A 21,787-nucleotide genomic window follows, 5' to 3' on the forward strand; every position below is an offset into this window, starting at 1 on the left:
TTTGTTAGATCTCTGCTGTTGCAGTGTCAGCTGATTAGTGCAACAGTTGGTAATCAACAAGTTTACGAAGGGGGAAATGTACAGTAGGCCTCACTACTGTAACGTATAGCGAAAAATATGACATCATTTCTGCCCCAAATTATTATGAGAACTTAACACGAATAAACATAATTGGCAATGGCAATTTGAAAAAAAAAGCAGTAGAGTTGTGCTATATGATGATATATACAAGAAACAACCGGCAGATATTTTGTTGATTTGTAGGATTTAATTCACATAATTAGTAAAAAGGAAACATTCTCATTCTTGTCTAGAAACATATTTTTATAGAATTTCCAGGAAATTTACAATTTCTTATAAAAGTACTGTGTATAATAATATAAGATGTTATATATATATTGCTAAGCCATAGCATGTTGACCACAAAACCCCCTAAAATATAACTTACATTAAATCAAAAGAAATAAATCATATGTTGTTTAACTTTTATGCATAAAAATACCCCCCCACACACACAATAATAGACATATATAGTTATAAGTAGGAAAAAAGTAACAAATTACAATGTGTGTGAGAGGCTTAATAAGAAGAAAGTCTATAGACTTGATATGATGATCTCCCTGTAGAAATAAGATGGAGTGGCAGCTATAATAACAGGGTGATCATGGTGTTGAACAGCTCAGTTGATCAACAAATAATATCTGGTTTTTCTTCTTTGATTAAAGGGGACATAACATGCACATTTCCAGGTCTATATTTTTATTCTGGGGCTCTACTGGAATATTTTTGCATGACTTACAGTTCAAAAAAATCCTTATTTATCTTATACTGGCCATTTATGCAGCCTTTCAGTTCAGCCTCTGTCTGAAACAGGCCGTTTTAGCTCCTCTCTCTTTAAGCCCCCCCCTTGATGAGCCTACTCTGTTCTTTTAGCATAGTTAACACAAAGATTTCAACTAATGATGTGGCACAAAGTCTTTTGTTGTCATACAGCAACCACTTCATTTATTTTTTGTTTGCTAGTTTAAGTGCATTTTAGTTAACATTTTGTCATTAAACCTCTTATTTGCTTTCAATTATGTTCTGTGTTTCTTCTCTCTGGCCAAAAGATGCAGCAACAGTTAAGGTGGCCTCTTGTACTGTGACAGACAGGAAGTAGAAGAGACCAACTGGGTGTGCCAGAGGGGAATCTGCCTTTCAGGATCCAGTTAAATCAAACTACTGTGGGACTTTATGACTATGTCTACATTAAACCGGCTAAATTTAATTCCTCTTCTTCCTCTTCCAATAAAATGCTGCTACTTCCACCATCTGTTTTGTCAGTGATATGTTAATTTTTTTTTTACAAAGCTCCTTTTTCCCCCTACAAACCACAACACCAAGCTGATGTTTTCACATTTACACTCTGGAGCCCATTTTTGGGCTGTTTTAGTCTGGACACAGAGAAAAACATACATTTAAGAATATAGCTGGCTGGACATGGTCTACGTTTTATTGTTTTTATTTTATTTTATTTTATTTATTTTCTAGTTTTCCTAGTTTTGTATTTTGAATTTCTTCATTCTAAATGAAGTTGTAAATAAATTACTATTTTTGTTTTTCACACCAGTTGTCCTCACTGCCAGGTGACACTACTGTTAGGTGTCTTATTTGAAATAGTATCGATAGAGGACAGTGACTCTTGTCTCTTTCCTTTTTATTTGACTACATTTCTGTCTGTTTTCTCCCTTTTCTTTCTCCCTCTTTCTCTGCCTGCATGGAGCTGACTGTGTACATGTAGTCGTCTTTCATGCTGATGATCTGCTGTTATCATCACTGTCCATTCTGCAACAACACAGACATGCCAAAAGCTTGTCTATGGCCCCTTTCCTAATGAAAACATACAGAATCAAGTCTGCAAGAGGACTGAACTTAAGAAACATGAAAGTCAGGTTGTAAAAGGTATCATTATAGCTGGCTTCTTCTACCAGGGACAAGATGATGGTGGGTAGAAACAGCAACGTGTAGATGAGCAGCACCAGGACCAAAATTCCCACAATTCGTCGTTTTTCATCAGAGGGAACACGACTGGCAGCAGACAGGGCTTTAAAGGTCCCACCCAAGAAGAATATGAGAAGTGGGAAAGGAACGAGGAGGAAGGCGGCGAAAATGGTTCTTGAAATCTTAAATTCAACCCAGAAATAGACAGGAAGGACATAAACAAGAGGAAGGGTCCAGACCATGACACAGACTACAAGAGAGATCTTGATGGTTCTTCTGAAGTGGTACCACAGTGGCCATGCAATGACCAAATACCTGTAACACAAGATACACAGTCTATCATCAGATACAGAATATTCCTGACTTTGAGAAGCTTCAGATTTATATGGTAATATAATGGTCATGCACATGGAAGTTGCTAAAAACATACAGGATAGACAGATAGCTACCTTTCCAGGGCGACACAGACCATGAAGCCAACACTGGCCAGCACACTATAGTAGTAAATATAAAAGAGGAAGATTACATAGATCTTCCAGTTGAAAGTATTTGCCACTTCAACGATCATGCAGCAGAACTGAATGATGTCAGAGATGAGGAGGTTGATGATGTAGATTGGAGCAACATGGTCATTTTTAACCTGCAAGAAAACAGTGAAAATAAACAACAAACAAAGCAGCTGGAAACATTTTTTTTCAATTTTGTGGTGTTTTCATTTAGGATCTCTGTACAAGATGTGCAAAAATACAAGTGGATTGAATTCTGCGTAGTGACATATATGTCATTTAGCTCTGCACAGCAATTGCAGTCAGAAACATTCATGCATTGGCCAATGTGTCATCAAATATGACACATTGGCCAATCAATGTTACAAGTCTCAACAACAACAAGAGTCTACAGCTACGCTAACTGCTCTGTGAGGCTGTACTTAGGCACAGGGGTCCATTGAGCTAAATGCTAATATGCTCACAATGACAATGACCATCTTAGTTTAGCGTGTTAGCATGCTAAAGATAGAGCGATAGATATTGATTGTCCTCATGTAGAAATTTGTTTTTACGGTGCATTATGCCTCTAAAGCATACAGTAGATAGATGCATAAACACACATACACACAACGATTTCATGCAGACAAAAAGACTAATATATACTGTAATCTTGTGATTAGTGAAAAATTTAAAACTGCTTTTTTGTCTTTTATCTGTGACCAGATGGGAGTAGAGTGAAAAAGTGATTGCGGGGGTTTCCAGTGTCATGTTACTGTTGATTAGCACTAAACACAAAATACAGCTGAGGTAGATCACATTGTCATTAGTTTAGCTGGTATTTGGTTGTAAACCAAAGTATTGGACTTTTTGACCTGATGATGGCACTAAAGGAAAAGTCATCGGATCAACCAGATCAGTGGGCTTCATCCTCTGGAGACCATGAATGTCTGTACAATATTTCATATATTTCTTGATTGTTTTAATGAAACCTAAAATAATTAGCTCAAATAATGCTGTACAAATTGTTCTGATAAACCTAACGGTAATTTGTTCTCTACAAGTTAATGATGCTGTTAACTTCACCTTAAGAGAAGCTAGAATGAAGCTACACATGTTAACTGCACGTGTTTAGGGTCCAATTAGTTTAAATTTATAGGTCATTACAAGACTTCCTTCCAGCCCCCAAGCAGGATGAAGATTCTTTACAGACAGACTGTATGACACATGACCTAAAATTAATAAACCTTAGTCATAAAGTACTCACCTGAGAATAAAGAGAGTAGATGGCCACTAGAGTCAAAGGAAGGCCGATACTAATGATTACGCATGTCATCACATACTCAGTATATGAGCCAAAGTAATAGGAGTAGATTTCATAATCATAGTCGGTGTAGTTACAATCATAGTCAGTGTAGTTATGATCATAGTCGGTGTAGTTACAATCATAGTCAGTGTAGTTATGATCATAGTAGTGGGATGTGACATTGCTGATATTATTGCTTTCCATCTGTGAGGTGTTGATGTAGAAATCTTCTTCTTCTTCAGAGTGAAACCTGTTGTATGAGAGATCAGGTTATGAAAGTTTTTTAATATCCACCTACCCTTTTTTGTGGGTATATTATATTATTTGCTATTTTTTTCTGACCAACAATCCAAAGCCTGAAGATTTTTAATGTACTGTTGCATATGACAAAGAAAAGGAGCAAATCATAATGTTTAAGGAGCTGAAACCAGAGAATATTTGATCTTTCTTCTTGAAGAATGTTTGAAACAATAATTTGATTATCAAAATTCCAATAAATATAATCGACTAATCATTACAGCTCTATATTTCATCTTAAAAAAAACATTTTTCAAATAATACAAATCCTGGTGATGTAAATATTTTTACATGATGATGTGAAGTCATTACTACAGAATGTCATACAGTTATTTCATTAATTTAAGGTACAGAGACATTGGTCTAGGATGGTTTGTCTTCTGCACTTGACATCCCACCAGTTGAATAACTCTGTGCTCTCTGATTTTGGACAAGGAGGTTTGCATGTCTGACAAAACCATTTTATGAATCATCTACATATTTTACATGTTTTTTTTACAGATTGTGCACTCTGACTATGTTTTGGAGTGAAAATAAATTAGAGGAAACAACTGCAGGCTGGTACATTCACCATGTTTAACAACACTAACATACTGGTCATCCCTGTAGCGTACTGGTTAAGACTCATACCACAAAATTACAACATTTATGTCCAGTTTGATTCCAGCAGATCTTAGTTGCATGTCATCCCCGTCTCTCTCTCTCTCTCTCCTCATTTCCTCTCTGACTCTACTGTCTCCTCTCAATAAAGGATAAAATGTACCAAATCACCAAAAATAAACAACAAACATTAAAAAAAACTAAAAAAAAAAAACTGAGAAACACTTATTCCTTCTGGGATGGAATCATTAATTGACTTTAACCTATCTTGGGTTGTATAACTCTATCCCTCTGTTAGACTTTTCATCAGTAACATATTGTCACAGCAGAGGAAACTCTTTCATATCTCAACTGTCATAAAAACTGCAAATGTTGGCTCAGAACATACAGTAAATACAAGAAAAACAGAAACATAATAATGAATATTTGTTTTTTCATTCTTCTTAATTTAGTTCATTTTATTTAATTCAAAATAATGAATTTTGAATGGTATTATCTTTTTAGTTATTTTCTCACCCTTTGTTTTGTCTTTGTTACACAACTTTTACACATCAAAATTGCTTTTAAGGGGAATAAAATGCAAATGAAATAAAACACAGTTGGTTTAACCACAGTATTCTGTACATTTTTATAATCTCTACATACGCAAGTGAAAAATAATGAAAAATTTACCTTGAAAGCTGCAAGACCACACCTGGATGAGTTCCCTACACTGAGTCTGATGTTTGGTCCTTTATATCCAACAGTAAATATGGTGAGTGAAAGCACTGAGAAACACATTTGCAATTAACTGATCTCAGATCACATCACTCTCCGTTTGGCAAAAACTACATAGCATATGTTACGCCCTCAATGATGTCACATACAAAGTTGTGGTTTTATTTTCTTTGTCATGAAAGTAAAAAATTCAACATTTCAAATGAAAATATTATAAAACAGCTTTCATCACTTCCAGGAATTCCTGAAAGAAATTTCTAAGCAGTGCCGCTATCTTTATTCTCATTGCTCTCTGTTTCTATTCGTTTTACTTTCCTTGTTTTGTTTTTTTAAATACTGTATATTTTCTGTGTTGTTATGACAAGTTTTTCATACTATTTGTTTGTTACACAGTCAGATACTTGTATTTCTCACATGTCAAATTTGTATTGAAGGGAAGAGAGGGAGAAACTTACTGGTTGGACTGCAGTAAACTGTCACTGTTTGCATGTTTATTTACATGACTGTTTGCATCTCTGTTTTCCTTGTTTTGTATCACTACTATCACAGTTTTTATGTGCTACATTATAAATAGAGTTATTTAGTTATTGCCTCTACACTGGATGTCAGTGAACCAAAGAAGTACACACAAAATATACAAAATTTACCTTTGAAAGCTGCAGATCCCAAGCTGAATGAGTTCCTTACACCAGAGTTTAATGCTTTGTCCTCTGCAATCTGCAGTAATGTGATGAGAATGACACACAGGAGGTTCCTCTACGCAGGCTTCTAAAGAAGAGAGAAGTTGTACTTTGTGAATATTGTTGCGATTGGCATTCTTGCTATAAAGCATGCAGGAGCATTGAAAAAGACATGAATATTAGGACAAAGGTTAGTCTCATTCACTTGGTGAATGTAAGTCCAATATTCACTCTCTTTTAGCTCTCTCATTTGGCTCTAGCACACACTAAAAATGGTCTCTGGCTACTTATATCATCATTAAACCCCAATTTGGAGATATAAGTGTCCAAAACAACTAGAAATCCAGATCTAATAAAGTGAAAATCAGTGGTCTTTTTGCTGATTGCAGAAGGCACATTATCATCATCATCCTTGGTCCTCCGATCCGTCAATGCTAATATTTAGAGCATTATTCAGGTGCAATTCAAGCAGGGATGAACCAGCTTTAACTGTGTAGAAGGTGACTTGGACCTATTGGCTTGGTCTAGTACGGCAGCTGGTAAGCTACCACAAAAAACAACTTTTGCATACATGCTTACTTTAGTTTCTGGGAAAGGGAATTTTGCATAACGCTTTAGGAAAACTTCTTGTAGTTAAATAGATACAGATGCTCCAGTATCTACAATTAGCTGGCTGTGTGTGTGAATTTGTGTTTGACATGCCAACAGCCTTGACTAGGCCGAGGACACGCTGGCTGTAGAGGATTGTAACCTATCCTGTAAAACACTGAGGGCCCTATTTTAACAAACTTAAGCACATGGTCTGAAGCGCATGGTGCAAGTGTATCTAAGTCCTGTCCAAATCCATTTTTGATAGTTTAATGGTGGAGAAAATGGTTGCAGCACCAGATGCATGGTTCAAAACAGTTGTCCTTTGTCTCTTAATTAATCATTGGTTTGTTTTTGGTGTAACATGCAATAAATCAATCATAGTGTCATCTCCCATTCCCTTTCAAAGCCCAGTGCACTTGCACTTTGGCGGATTGCTATTATAATGGCACATTTGCTAAGTAGTAAGAAGGAGTGCCTCTCTGCAGAGGAAACAGATCTGCTTGTGCATGAAGTGAAAGCACACAATCTATTACAAGCACACTGGCCTCTGATGCTCCTGGACCCTCCTGTGGCCACCCCCAGACCATCAATTTAAGATTCTGCTCATTATTTTGTTGTAATTTCTTTATGTATGTTTTTTGAAAAGGGTTTTTTTTTAATTCAACTGTGGTTCTCTTTAAAATCATTTTGTTCAGTCAGGGAATAACAGGTAAAGTCAGTGGGATTTTAACTGCTGAAAGTATGGAAACCTGATCACTGTAATCTCAAAATAATAATATTTGTTAAATATTGTTCAAAAATTAAGTTTTAATCATGCAAAAAATCGTCATACACAGTTGTCAGGATTTGATCAGCTCTCCAAGGTGCTGATCCTGCTGCTGGCTGCAGCTAGAAGCTGTGCAGATTTATTTCCTTCTTTAGTTTAATTATTTTCTCCTTATTTATTTCCTCATGTGTTCCTCATGTCCTCATGTATTGATGTAGCTGGAAAGTCGATCCGTGTCTGATCTGTTGATATCTGTTTGTTGGGTCTTGACAGACAACCTGAAGAGTCTGTTTAATTACCTTCATGTATTGTCACAATTTGGTCAAATTATTTAACAATTTCATCCATCATTACTGTGATTAGTTAATTCTGATAAATAATATGACTAACCGTTATACGTATCTTTTAAAATATGTTAATATAGACTACAAAATAATGATTTTTCACATTGTAATCTTTTTGTTTGTAATCTTTTGCATGTTTGTGCGCTGTTGTGCGTCTGTGTGTGCGTAACAAGCAGAAAGAGGAAGAGAGGAAAAAGTAGACAGACATGAATATGTAGAGTACATCAGTACAATGTGCGCCAGCTTGACTGAGCTCAGGACACACTGGCTGTAGAGGATTGTAAGTTTTCTTGTAAAACACTGAGAAACACATTTAAAATGAACTGATTACAGATCACATTACTCCCTGTTTGGCCAAAACCACACAGAATATGTAACACCCTCAATGATTTTCCATCTAGTTATAGTTTTATCTTCTCTTTAAGACTCTGAACTCTGTCATGAAAGTATTTTAAAAAATTTTGAACGAATCAAATGAAAATATTATAAACCAGCTTTCATCACTTTCAGTAATTCTTGGAAGAAATTTCTAGACAGTGCCACAACCTTTATTCTCATTCTTATATCTATATTCTATCTATATTCGTTTTACTTCCCTGTTTTTGTTTTTTTAAATACTGTATATTTCCTGTGTTGTCATCACATGTTTTTCATATTTTTGTTTATGACACAGACAGATACTTGTATTTCTCACATTTCAAATTTGTATAGAAGGGAAGAGAGGGAGAAACTTACTGATTGGACAGCAGTAAGCTGTCACCATTTGCATGTTCATTTTCATGACTGTTTGCATCTTCCTTGTTTTGTATCACTACATTTACAATTTTTTATGTGCTACATTAAACATAGAGTGACACCATTATTGCCTCAACACTGGTAAAACAAAAAAGTACATACAAAATACACAAAATTTACCTTTGAAAGCTGCAGATCCCAAGCTGAATGAGTTCCTTACACCAGAGTTGCTTTGTCCTCTGCAATCTGCAGTAATGTGGTGAGAATGACACACAAGAGGTTCCTCTACTTAGTCTTCTAAAGAAGAGAGAAGTTGTACTTTGTGAATATTGTTTAATTGGCATTCTTGCTATAAAGCATGCAGGAGCATTGAAAAAGGCATGAACATTAGGACAAAGGTTAGTCTCATTCATCTGGTGAATGTAAGTCCAATATTCACTCTCTTTCAGCTCTGTTTTTGCTCTCTACCGACTCCTGAGGGAAATATCTGGATCTTTGGCTGATAAATGCTCCATTATGTTCACCAGCTAGTCTACAGCTAACTGTGTCTGTTTGCCATTTGGTGCTGAGCAGGTAGTGTACAGTGGATTTCTAGATCTGTTTCACTGTAAACAGCTGCCTGCTGTGGATGAAAATGACGCTATTAGAGCGCTGAGAGTGAACCAAGAGAGTGACAGCTAAACAATGAGCTGAAACATTTTGATCTACAAGAGAAGGGAAAGTAGATCAGCCCTGATATTTAATAATGGAAGCATAACTGACTGTAATTTTGTAGGAACTTAAAAGAGTAGAAGTATGTCTAGATGAAGGTTGCCAGTTGGAATGGCAGGTAGAAGAATGCAAAATGCTTTGATTTAGGTTCAGTATTACATGAAATTAGACAATGGATTTATGGTTCATTTATCTATTTATTTATTTATTTTCTCCCTTCATACAGTCATGTGTCTGCATTATTACTTATACAAGTCTTTCCCAACCCAAACTGAACAAACCACCATTTTCTGCAAAAGCTTGGTTTCAGCAGTGATTTTTGTCATTGCAATGCACATGAAGTGCGCAGAGTTGATGAAATTCAGTCACAGTAATGCCTAAAAAGTCAGAGGAAACCTTAAAATACAAGATTTCAGTTCCAAATGTATCTGTGGACTAATCAAACAGGTATTTTGGGCTGGGGAGAGCAAAATGACAGATGTGTGCTCTGAATGGAGTTGAAATTACTCAATACTTGTTTTTTTATTCAATCACGTATGATTAGATAAATTACAGCTACTTTGATTTATCATCTTTTTTTTAAGCAAATATAATTGACTAATCGTTGCAGATCTATATTTCATCAAAGGATAATTTTTCATATAATGCTAGACCTTGTGATGTACTATATATAAATAATTTTCCATGATGATGTGAGGTCATTACTACAGAATGTCATACAGTTATTTCAGTAATTTAAGGTACAGAGACATTGGTCTAGGATGGTTTGTCTTCTGCACTTGACATCCCACCAGTTGAATTCTGTGCTCTCTGATTTTGGACAAGGAGGTTTGCATGTCTGGCCAAACCATTTTATGAATCATCTGCATATTTTATATTTTGTTTATAGATTGTGCACTCTGACTAACTTTTGGAGTTAGCATGAAAATAAATTAGAGGAAACAACTGCAGGCTGGTACATTCACCATGTTTAACTACACTGACATACTGGTCATCCCTGTAGCGTACTGGTTAAGACTCATACCACAAAACTACAACATTTATGTCCAGTTTGATTCCAGCAGATCTTAGTTGCATGTCATCCCCATCTTTCTCTCTCTCTCTCTCTCTTCTCATTTCCTGTCTGACTCTACTGTCTCCTCTCAATAAAAGTTAAAATGTACCAAATCACCAAAAATGAACAACAAACACCAAAACAACAACAACAACAAAAAAACTGAGTTACAGTTATTCCTTGTGCGACAAAATCATTAATTGACTTTAACTCATGTTGGGTTGTATAACTCTATCACTCTGTTAGACTTTTCGTCAATAACATATTGTCACAGCACAGGAAACTCTTTCATATCTCAGCTGTCATAAAAACTGAAAATATCACTATAAATACCTCTAGGTGGATCAATGTTGGCTCTGAACATACAGTAAATACAAGTAATACAGAAATATAATAATCAGCATTTGTTTTTTCATTCTTCTTAATTTAGATCATTTTATTTAATTCAAAATAGTGTAAAGTTTTGAATGTTATTATCTTTTTAGCTTTTACACATGAAAATTGTATTTAGGGGAAAAAATGCAAATGAAATAAAACACAATTGGTTTAACCACAGTATTCTGTACACCTACAGTCCAAAGCTGTTCGCTTGTCACAGTTTGCATACTCATTATCATGACTGTTGGCAGTTCTAATTTCATTTTTACAATCTCTACATGCACAAGTGAAAGGTAATGTCAGAAAATGTACCTTGAAAGTTGCAAGAACACACCTGGTTGAGTTCTCGACACCAAGTTTGATGTTTTGTCCTCTGCATCCAAACAGTCTACAGTAAATATGATGAGTGATAACATGCAGTAGGTTCCTGATAATCTACACCTGCTTCTATGGAAGAGAGGAAAAAGTAGACAGGCATGATTATGTAACCAGTAGACTTACTGGTTGGACAGCAGTAAGCTGTCACCGTTTGCCGTCACCATTAGAAGTGGGTTTGTTAGAGCTTTTTCTTTGAAAACAGCTGCCTGCTGCAGCTGAAAATGATGCTATGAGAGCACTAAGAGTGAACCAAGAGAGTGACAGCTAAACAATGCGCTGAAACTCACTATAAAGCTCCATAAAGCCGAGGGAAGCTTCAGAGTCACTGATAATTCTCTATAGGTTCATCACTATGAGCTACACCTTTGACCTTCTACTGTGTGTTGTTATTTGATATATTTTTATTATGAAAAACATAATTTATAGATGCTTAAAGTAATAAGTAATGAATGAGTTGTTTTTGTGCCGTTCAGAGTCTGGTTAATTAGACTTCATCAGAAATGCAGCAGGGTCACCATGATCAGTTCACAGATGATTCATAATGATTCATTGACATCTTCCACTCTGTTCTTTATAAACTTTCTTTAAACATTATTATCTACTATAACGTCATTAGAGAAGTACTTATTAATGATTCCTCAATTACGAGGTTGTTCCTAATTCATTCCTTAGTAACTTTGCTAAATTTTGTGTACCGTATTGTAAAGTGTTGGTTGGAATTGGAAGAAACAACTGCAGGCTGACACATCTCCATTTCTAACAACACTAACACAGAACTATATAATACACACAGAATATAAATGACTGACTTAACAGTTTATGCTTCTCATTAATTAACATTACATTTTAAGTCAATAAACAAAGAGAATAAGGCAGAAGACAACTGACATCAACAGGAATATTCTTTCTGCCAATAATATACTCCCAAGCATATATAGTATATCAGTCCAGTTTAGGATTATGTTGTAGTTTGCTTCACTTTTAAGTGGCATTAAATGTTTTTGGGAATTAACTAATTGTAACTTTTGTCATATTCAAATTGATGAACTCCCGACATTGAGTATGATCTTCATTTTATCTGCACCTCAACATTGATGTTTCAGCACTAACCCATGCAACCACTGTGTCATTTCATGTTTCATGCTACCATCTAGTGGCCAAACATAAAACCATCTGTATAATCTCCTACACATGGAATAACTGGCAAGCTGCCAAGCCACATTGCTGATGGTGTAGTGCTGCACTGGCTTCATCCACTCATCTCCAAACTAACAACAATAACAGGTTTGACTCCTGATTCATTAGAAAGGGTTTTGTATGGTGGCCCCTAAGGACAAAGCACACACACGAGTGAATGCACAAACATTAATAAAAAAGCATGCTCAAAATCAAGAAATGCAACAAATACCAAAATACATATGAAAAAGGAAAAACACATGAAACAAGAAAAATGCTACAAAACTAATGGCTACACCTGAAGTGCTCCAGGCTGCTAGGAGGATTTGAAGCATGTTCTTATTGTTTGTGCTTTCACTCTTGTGTATGGTTTGTCCTTAGGGGCCACAGCAGTTCGTGGACTAAAGAACCAAGAAGAGAGTTCGAACAGTTTTCTAGTTTGTGTTATTTTTTTCCCACCCTCATTCTGCAAAGACCCGCCCCTACTGTGCCTCTGATTGGCTCTGACCCTGATATTCTTACCCTAACCCTAACCATCTCACTCCTCTTCTGCATTATGTCTATGACCACTTTAGAGCACACATTTATGCTCCTTGTGCACTCTAGATATGACAGTTTATATCTATGACTGCTTCAAAGGGCATGTTTTCACTCCATGCAGGCTCTACATTGGATGGTTCAAGTCTCTAACCGCTTTAGAGTGCATAGTTCTGCTCCCTGAGTGCTCTAGATCAGACAGTTCACATCTCTGACAGATACATTTCATACTGGTTTATTATCCATGTGGATGCCCAGGTACTTGAAGGAGTCCAACTGCACTATAGTATAGTCATGGATGACCACTACTGAGTGATCACCAAACAGAAGAGATGATCACCATCATCATCTCTTCTGTTTTTTTATATTGAGGATGAGATGATGTTCATCACACCACCGTAAAAAGTTCTGTATTTTAGACTTAAACATCTGGTCCTGGACATCAGAGTTATTTAGCATAAGGGAAATACTGTCTCGGGAAACACAACAAGGGAACTTTATATTAAAATTAAGATATTCACTTGATTTGAATAATTAGGATGGCTGGCACCTCTCTGTAGGTTCAGATAAACTTTTGAATCCATTTTTGCACAAAAACGTGCAGAAAAATCAATGACTGTGGATTTTGTCCCCCATCACTTACATTGAAAGCACATTAGGAAGGGATCTTCTAATGGTCAGTGTGAACAGGAGGAATGATTACAGCGAGCTATTTCAATGTTCATTTGAGCAACTGACTGTTGTTTTAAGACTTGAAAGACTTGTGAACATATCCTTTAAGTCATATATGGGGTTATTAAGTGTTACATGCTGAACTAAAATCAACAAACAATAGTCTGGCATAGGCCCTGGGATTCTCCAGGTGACCATTTGCACTATACTAGTGATTACATCATCAGTTCCTCTGTGGTGTCTGTATGCAAATTGTTATGGGTCTAACTGTGGGCCCTCCTCAGACTGCAGGTTGCTCACCATAATAATGCATAGACAACAACTATTTCTTGTCATATCAAAGTTAAATTCTTTTTTTTCTTTTAATATTCAGCTCAACACTGATGTTAGCAGACAGGGATATCATGCAAATAAACCTCATAATATAACTGCCACAATGCTATTTTATTGTTATTTTATAAATATGATCACATTTTATGTCTAAAATATTTGATCTTAAAAGTAGCTGTTATTATTGTATATATGTTTTACATATAAAATATTGATCTGAAAAGTAGTTATTAACTACAGCTGTGTAATAAATGCAATGAAGTAAAAAGAACAATATTACCCTTTAAAATTTAGTGAATTATAAGTACACAGTAGCATAAAATGGAAAAACTAAAGTAAAGTACAATTACCTTAAAATTGTACTTAAGTAGGCTACAATACTAAGTTACATTCTGCCACTGAATACCACTAATATTAAAATACGTAACCCATAAAGAACATTTACAACAGAAAGAGTGAAACAGACAAAGGACTAGATACTAATAATTTAATAGTACAATAATTATCTATTTCAATTATCTCTCTTAACTGCTGTACAGTGATTTACTCATTGACCATGTGGTGATTGTGATTACAGTTAAGTTCAGCTTCACATCACAGTCTAAAGGACACCAGATATGACATATGACCTTAAACTTTCGAGTTAGACGCTGAACCTCCAACTACTCCTTTTAATGTTATATTATACTGGAAGATTGTAAGTGTTTAACTGGATGTAAAAGTGTCATGGAAACAGGTAACCAGGGTCAAAGCAGCGTGACATCCAACATGAGTGAGTTTCATCCTGGATACCAGACTCCTCTGTATAAATACTGACCAGGACAGTCGGCCTCAGCACACCGGCGACAGACTCCAGAAAGGTAAGTCGACTCACAGACAACAACAGGGACATTTATTTATTGGTTTCATCCAAAAAAATTTAATGTATGAGAGTAAATAATAGTAACTGTATTGTTTAACTGTACTTTTTAAATTCCAATATCATAAATAGGAGTCACTGAATATAAATGGTAGAACAGCACGTGACATATTACCTGGTTGTGTCTATTTCATCTTCACAACAAGCCATAAAGAGTTCAGATGTCTGAACTCCTCATCTGGTCCGTAAAGGTGAGCTCAGACACCCTGAGAAGTAAACTAATCTTAGATGCTTGTAACCTCGAATCTAGAGACACAGATTACAGTTTTATTTTTGTTGTGGGTTTGTATTTTCTACCTTTTAATGTTTAGAGCTATTTCACTTCTTTTGTGATCTTTATATTTTGGCTTGTTTGACTTTTTTGGTGTTTTGTTGAACAATGTGATTTTAAATTGTAGTTTGTTTTGTTGTTGCTACTGTTGTATGGATCCCAGGAAGACTAGCAGCCACTTTGTGAAAGTTAATGAGGATCCAAATGAAGAATAAATAAGAGATTGATTAGTAAATCAAAAATGTCGCCTTCATACAGTCCAGTGTTGACATTATTATTTTTGCAAATCTTTCCCAAACCAAACTGAACAATTCACCATTTTCTTAAGGTGCTGATTCTCATCATATAATATTAAAAAGCTGGATTCAGCAGTTATTCTTCTCAGTAAAAGACGGTTGATTAAATGAGGGAAATGGCATTTAATGCTGGGATCTCACTTCCAGGTTTTATCAACCCAAGACTGCACTGATGTTTGCAATAAAATGTCTCCTGACACATTCACCATGTAACAACACAAACATTCAGCATAAATGCTTTTGTCAAACTCACATATTTCAGTTTTCAATTAAAAGTTTGAAAGCTGTTGGTTCACAGCCTCAAAGTTTTGCAGAGCTTGTTAAGCTGTCACTCCTGTTTTTCACCTTCTCACTGTCCAGACTGTAAAAATGTAGGGTTGAACTTTCCCATGTACCTCATTTGTACATCACTTAGCTCATATTAGTCTGTTCTGCTTGTGTCGTTTTTTTTTTCATATGAGTCTTGTCCTTCCTTTTTTTTTGGCTACATTTCTCTGTCTGTTTTCTCCCTTTTCTTTCTCCCTCTTTCTCTGCCTGCATGGAGCTGACTGTGTACATGTTGTCGTCTTTCATACTGATGAACCGATGTTATCATCACTGTCCATTCTGCAACAACACAGAGAGGCCAAAAGCTTGTCTATGGCCCCTTTCCTAATGAAAACATACAGAATCAAGTCTGCAAGAGGACTGAACTTAAGAAGCATGACAATCAGCTTGTTGAATTTAGAATTATCTCTGGCTTCTTCTGTCAAGAACATGATGATAGTGGGGAGAAACAGCAGTGTGTAGATGAGCAGCACCAGGACCAACATTCCCACAATTCGTCGTTTTTCATCAGAGGAGACCGAGATGGCTGCAGAAAGCGATTTGAGGGTCCCACCCAGGAAGAATATGAGCAGTGGGAAAGGAATGGTGTTTATGACCCTATTATCAACCCAGAAATGTAAAACAAGGACATAAACAAGAGGAAGGGTCCAGACCACGACACAGACCACAAGAGAGATCTTGATGGTTCTTCTGAAGCGGTACCACAGGGGCCATGCGATGACCAAATACCTGTAACACAAGATACACAGTCTATCATCAGATACAGAATATTCCTGACTTTGAGGAGCTTCAGATTTATATGGTAATACAATGGTCATACACATGGAAGTAGCTAAAAACATACATGATAGACATATAGCTACCTTTCCAGGGCGACACAGACCATGAAGCCAACACTGGTAACCACACCAAAGCAGTAAACATAATAAGAGAAGACTTGATAGATTTTCTGGGATTTTTCAGGTTCTGCCACTAAGACGATCATGTAGCAGAGCTGAATGATGTCAGAGATGAGGAGGTTGATGATGTAGATTGGAGCAACATGGTCATTTTGTACCTGCAAGAAAACAATGGTAGAAATAAAAAAACAGGTGGTATTTTTTTTTTTTTTTTTTTTAATTCTGGTGTTTTCATGTAGCATCTCTGCATAAAATATGCAAAATGGCAAGTGGATGAAATTCTTCGTAATGATAAATCATTTTGCTCTGCCCAGCATTTGCAGTCAGAAACATTCATGCATTGGCCAATGTGTCATCAAGTCAATCAATGTTACAAGACTAGACAAAAAGAGTCTACAGCCATGCTAACTGCTCTATGAGGCTGTACTTAGGCACAGGGGTCCATTGAGCTAAATGCTAATATGCTCACAATGACAATGACCATCTTAGTTTAGCGTGTTAGCATGCTAAAGATAGAGCGATAGATATTGATTGTCCTCATGGAGAAGTTTGTTTCCACTGTGTATTATGCCTCTAAAACATACAATAGATAGATGCATTCACACATACACACATTGATTTTATGCAGACAAAAAGACTAATATATATTTTAAGCTTGTGATTATTGGACAATGGAATTTAAAACTGCTTTTTTGTCTTTTATCTGTAACCAGATGGGAGTAGAGTGAAATCTTGATTGCATGGGTTTCCAGGCTCATGTTAAATCTGTTGATTAGCACTAAACACAAAATACAACTGAGGCAGATCACATTACCATTGGTTTAGCTGGTATTTGGTTGTAAACCAAAGTATTGGACTTTTTGACCTGATGATGGCACTAAAGGAAAAGTCAGGGGATCAATTAGGTCAGTAGGCTTCAGCCTCTGGAGACCATTAATGTCTGTACAATATTTCATATATTTCTTGATTGTTTTAATTAAAACCCAAAATAATGAGCTAAAATAATGTTGTACAAATTGTTCTGACAAACCTGATGACAATTTCTTCTCTACAAGTTAATGATGCTGTTAACCTCACCTTAAGAGAAGCTGGAATGAAGCTACACATGTTAACTGCATGTGTTTAGGGTCCAATTACCTTAAATTTTTAGGTCATTACGAGACTTAGTAGCCCCCAAGCAGGATGAAGATTTTTTACAGACAGGATGTATGATAGACACATGACCTAAAATTAATAAATCTTAGTCATAAAGTACTCACCTGGGAATAAAGAGAGTGGATGGCCACTAGAGTCAAAGGAAAGCTGATAATAATGATTACGCATGTCATCACATACATAATATGTGGTTCACCATAATAGAAGATGGCCTCGTTATAATAATAGTAGATGGAGTTATAATCATCATAGTTGGATGTGACATTGGTGTAATCATTGCTTTCCATCTGTGAGGTATTGTTGTAGAAATCTTCTTCTTAGGAGTGAAACCTATTGTATGAGAGATCAAGTTATGGAAGTTTTTTAATATCTACATAACATTGTTAAGTGACATCACTAAATGTTCACACAAATACAGTGTATATTATAGCCACAAAAAAGGTGTCTTTGTTACATTATCTCCTAATAATATTTCTTCAGGGCTGCAACTAAAAATTATTTTCATCAATGATTAAGCTGCTGATTATTTTCTTGATTAATAGTTTAGTTTATAAAATGTAGTGTTTTACACACTGTGAAGAAATTGTACTCAGAATTTCTTTGAGCCTGCAGGGATGTCTTCAGTTTGCTTTTTTTTTCCGATCACCTGAGATCCCACCAGTTGAATAACTCTGTGCTCTCTGATTTTGGACAAGGAGGTTTAGATGTCTGACCAAACCATTTTATGAATCATCTGCATATTTTATATTTTGTTTACATATTGTGCATTCTGACTAAGTTTTGGAGTGAAAATAAATTAGAGGAAACAACTGCAGGCTGGTACATTTATCATGTTTGACAACACTAACATACTGAACATCACTGTAGCATACTGGTTAAGACTCATACCACAAAATTCCAACATTTGTTCTCAGTTTGATTCCAGCAGTTCTTAGCTGCACTCATCAAAATATTTGTATGACACAAATATTTGTAAAATAAACAAACAAACAAAAAAATTAATTAATTTGTGCTTTGCAGAATAAGGTTTTTGTATTCGGGCACTGTGACAGCCCCTACCTAACCTACCTTAAGTGAAATGATGCTGGTGTGGTAATGAATTATTGTTCTTGTATTATATTCTTGTGTCCATAAGGGTATCTTGGAGGATGATGGTGTGGCAGCTAGCTGAATTCGGAGCACCTGAGCCTGGTGCTGCCATAGGATAAAATGCCAACACCCAGCATTGTTCGAGCTCTCTCTCTCACATTGATGCATTCCAGCCAGCAGCCGCAGGTTTTTCTTTTTTTGTTTGATTCTTGTTTTGTTTTTACTCCACAACACCTTACACTTCAGTGTTCATACATTCACACCTACATTACTGATGTTACTGACTGACACACTCCATATTTGCAGTTATTTCTTCAGTTGTTTACTTTATTATAATAAATATCTTTAATTTACTACACTCCATTGTGTCCGTTCCCACATTTGTCATGGCCTAGGAGCTGGGTTATGACAGGCACAAACCTAACTTTGCTTGCTTTTGTGTACGGTATTGTAAAGTGTTGGTTGGAATTGGAAGAAACAACTGCAGACTGATACATCTCCATTTCTAACAACAAAAGCATAGACTTCTTCAATATAAATGTTATAACCAATCTTAGACCCAGTTTGTCCATCTCATTTATTAGTATTACATTCAAGTCACAGCCTGGTGACAATAAACAAAGAGAATAAGGCGGAGAACAACTGACATCAACAGGAATATTCTTTCTGTCTCAGATCTATTCTTATTAACCTCAGATCTATTCTTATTATGGACAATCTAATAGAAATATTTGTATTACTCAATAAATATCATTTAGCCTCCATTCTGCATTGTCCTATTTTCTGTGTAAACCTTGATAACAAGTATGAACAGTTCTCAGTGTTTTACCCCTCTACACATGAATACACTCATTAAACATCTACATATAGGCATATAAGCCTACTGTATATACCTATAATTAATCAAAGATGACTAAAACAACATGTAGGATGCACATAATGTAGCCTACTGCTTGCAATACACAGGAAGACAGGGCTGTGAAAAGGCAAAAGCAATACTCTTCCTAAAATCACCAGTGGTGGGAGAAGTACTGAAGTAAAAGTAAAAATACTACAATGAAAAAAATACTCCCTTAAAAGTAAAAGTCCTGCATTCAAAATCTTACTTAAGTAAAAGTACATAAGTATTGGAAGCAAGCTGTAGAAAGCATCAAAGTAAAAGTACTCATTATGCAAACTGTACTCATTCAGATGAATATGTATCATAAATATATAGTGTATATTTATGAGCACATATAAAAAATATAATATATATTTATATATAATATATATTTATAAGCATAGCTTGAGAGAGAGACATGAGAGACAGCTTGTATGTAAGCTGCATTTTAAAGCTGTCTTTCTCTCTGTCCCAAAGTGGCTCAGTGAATGTGACAAGACAAGACAAGAGAAAAATAACAAACATACTGAATGTAAATGGAAAAACTAAAGTTAGCTAACAAACAGTTGGGTGTGAAACAACATCAGCAATGAAAGAGATACGTGGAGGTGTCAAACTGGGTTATATTTAAAAGTAATGTTTTTCAAAATGAAAGAAGCGATGCATTAATACAGTACATCACAGTAAAGTGAGGAGGTTGGGGTGGACGGATGGGACCTGGGTTCTCATACTGAGTCCGTGTGGTTATGTTTAAGTATCAAAAGCAGTTCACAATTTTTTAAGTGTGTCTTAAAACATCAGTCAGGTGTCCATATGAACAGTCAAAGAGGTTTTCCTCGCTGTAATCATTTATCCTATTCATACTGGCGATTGAAAGACCCCCTTCAAATGTGCTTTCAATGTAAGTGATGGAGGCCAAAATCCACAGTGTGTCCACACATTTATTTTGAGCAAAAAGATGCATTGTGCTTACAAAATGCACTCACATATGACTTACCTACTGAAGTAATATCACACTTTTTCTGTTTTGTCTTATAATTTGTTCCAAATTTCACCACCCTCTCTGTAAAATGTTCTAAAAATTAACCGTTAAATACCTGCAAATCACTCTGAAAATATCCAGAAATTTGTATGAAATTAAAGAACCTATAAAGTAAAGCATTACCATTAGTCCCTATGTTCCACTTTTAGTTGGCATCACAGTGATGAATCACATCACTTATCAACAGGGTTCAAAGTTTGAAACAGAAATAGATACTAAAGTATGTGGATTCAGATCAAGATGATAATCACAAAAATAGGTCACTTATCAAATTGATACCATCGGTGTATCTGTGTAAATAAGTGTAAATAGTGTAAATAATCAAGTGATATGTATTTATATGATACCTTCCTCTTGTGAGTGTCACAATGTTAGAAATAGGCAACAACAGCAGAACAACTGGTGAATCTGTTTACAACATCTAAACAAACATTGTTTTAATAAAGAAGTTAGTCAGTAACTCTGAGAAAATTAGCACTGAGCTAAAAGAGATCCAAATAAACAAACAAATAATATGTCATGAGCAACTGAGATATGAGCCCGTATTAATCAAACTACTCAGAATGACTCCCAGGAATTGTGCTGTAAAATACCTCTACCTCAGATTCAAACCTGAGACTCATTTATGAAGTGTCCTACTATTACTGTCAGTAAGGAGGGGCACTCTTAGGGGAAAGTGTGACGTTGTTGTTTTACGACACTCAGAGCCACAAAGTATAAATATGATGGCATGTTGTAGTTTTCTTACATAGATATATAGACTTACCATTCAGCCTGTATAGACTGCAAACAAAGATACTCACATGGATTAAAATCATAACTGTAGTAAATTAGTACATTGAAATAGTATAGGTGTGAGGAGTCAATTGATATCAGTAATATTGTTTATATTTGTTATCGGGGGATTCCCTACTGTTAAATCAGAGACACCCCCAATTTATTTCCTTTTGTAGTTTAGTTTAGTTTAACAGGTTAATTTGCAGAACTTAATTCATCTAATGAGTTAAATTTCAACTGCATAAAAGTTTGTGTCTGCAGGCAATGTAGATAATTCAAAATGTCTTTCCAGGATACAATGTTTGTGAGTTTGTATTTTATTCAGTATTATTTGTAGATGTGCTGTCTAGCTTCTGCCACTAGGTGATGCTGTTGAGTCATAAAAAGCGAGTTGC

At 35.6% G+C, this 21,787-nt stretch overlaps 2 protein-coding genes across 2 annotated transcripts; both read right to left on the reverse strand.

Moving 5' to 3' along the window:
- Nucleotides 1-1,723: 1,723 nt before the first annotated feature.
- LOC122997288 (G-protein coupled receptor 4-like) lies at nt 1,724-3,851 on the reverse strand. Its single transcript, XM_044373338.1, has 3 exons — nt 3,733-3,851; nt 2,430-2,620; nt 1,724-2,295 (listed from the first exon to the last, which is right to left on the reverse strand). The coding sequence occupies exons 1-3, from the start codon at nt 3,799-3,801 to the stop codon at nt 1,788-1,790; spliced, it is 768 nt and encodes a 255-aa protein (XP_044229273.1). The 5' UTR covers nt 3,802-3,851; the 3' UTR covers nt 1,724-1,787.
- Nucleotides 3,852-15,717: 11,866 nt separating this feature from the next.
- On the reverse strand, nt 15,718-17,891 carry LOC122997373 (ovarian cancer G-protein coupled receptor 1-like). Its single transcript, XM_044373457.1, has 3 exons — nt 17,709-17,891; nt 16,414-16,607; nt 15,718-16,279 (listed from the first exon to the last, which is right to left on the reverse strand). The coding sequence occupies exons 1-3, from the start codon at nt 17,889-17,891 to the stop codon at nt 15,793-15,795; spliced, it is 864 nt and encodes a 287-aa protein (XP_044229392.1). The 3' UTR covers nt 15,718-15,792.
- Nucleotides 17,892-21,787: the final 3,896 nt, after the last annotated feature.

Source organism: Thunnus albacares, chromosome 14 (genome assembly GCF_914725855.1).
Source record: "Thunnus albacares chromosome 14, fThuAlb1.1, whole genome shotgun sequence".
NCBI classification, from domain to species: Eukaryota; Metazoa; Chordata; class Actinopteri; order Scombriformes; family Scombridae; genus Thunnus; species Thunnus albacares.

What these genes read in the sequence shown, in the direction of transcription:
- LOC122997288 (XM_044373338.1), bottom strand. Translation starts at nt 3,801, where the DNA reads ATGACATGCGTAATCATTAGTATCGGCCTTCCTTTGACTCTAGTGGCC. An exon ending in TCTACTCTCTTTATTCTCAG is followed by an intron (nt 2,621 to 3,732) that starts GTGAGTACTTTA and finishes GTTTTCTTGCAG; the next exon opens with GTTAAAAATGACCATGTTGC. An exon ending in GTCTGTGTCGCCCTGGAAAG is followed by an intron (nt 2,296 to 2,429) that starts GTAGCTATCTGT and finishes CTTGTGTTACAG; the next exon opens with GTATTTGGTCATTGCATGGC.
- LOC122997373 (XM_044373457.1), bottom strand. Translation starts at nt 17,891, where the DNA reads ATGGAAAGCAATGATTACACCAATGTCACATCCAACTATGATGATTAT. An exon ending in TCCACTCTCTTTATTCCCAG is followed by an intron (nt 16,608 to 17,708) that starts GTGAGTACTTTA and finishes GTTTTCTTGCAG; the next exon opens with GTACAAAATGACCATGTTGC. An exon ending in GTCTGTGTCGCCCTGGAAAG is followed by an intron (nt 16,280 to 16,413) that starts GTAGCTATATGT and finishes CTTGTGTTACAG; the next exon opens with GTATTTGGTCATCGCATGGC.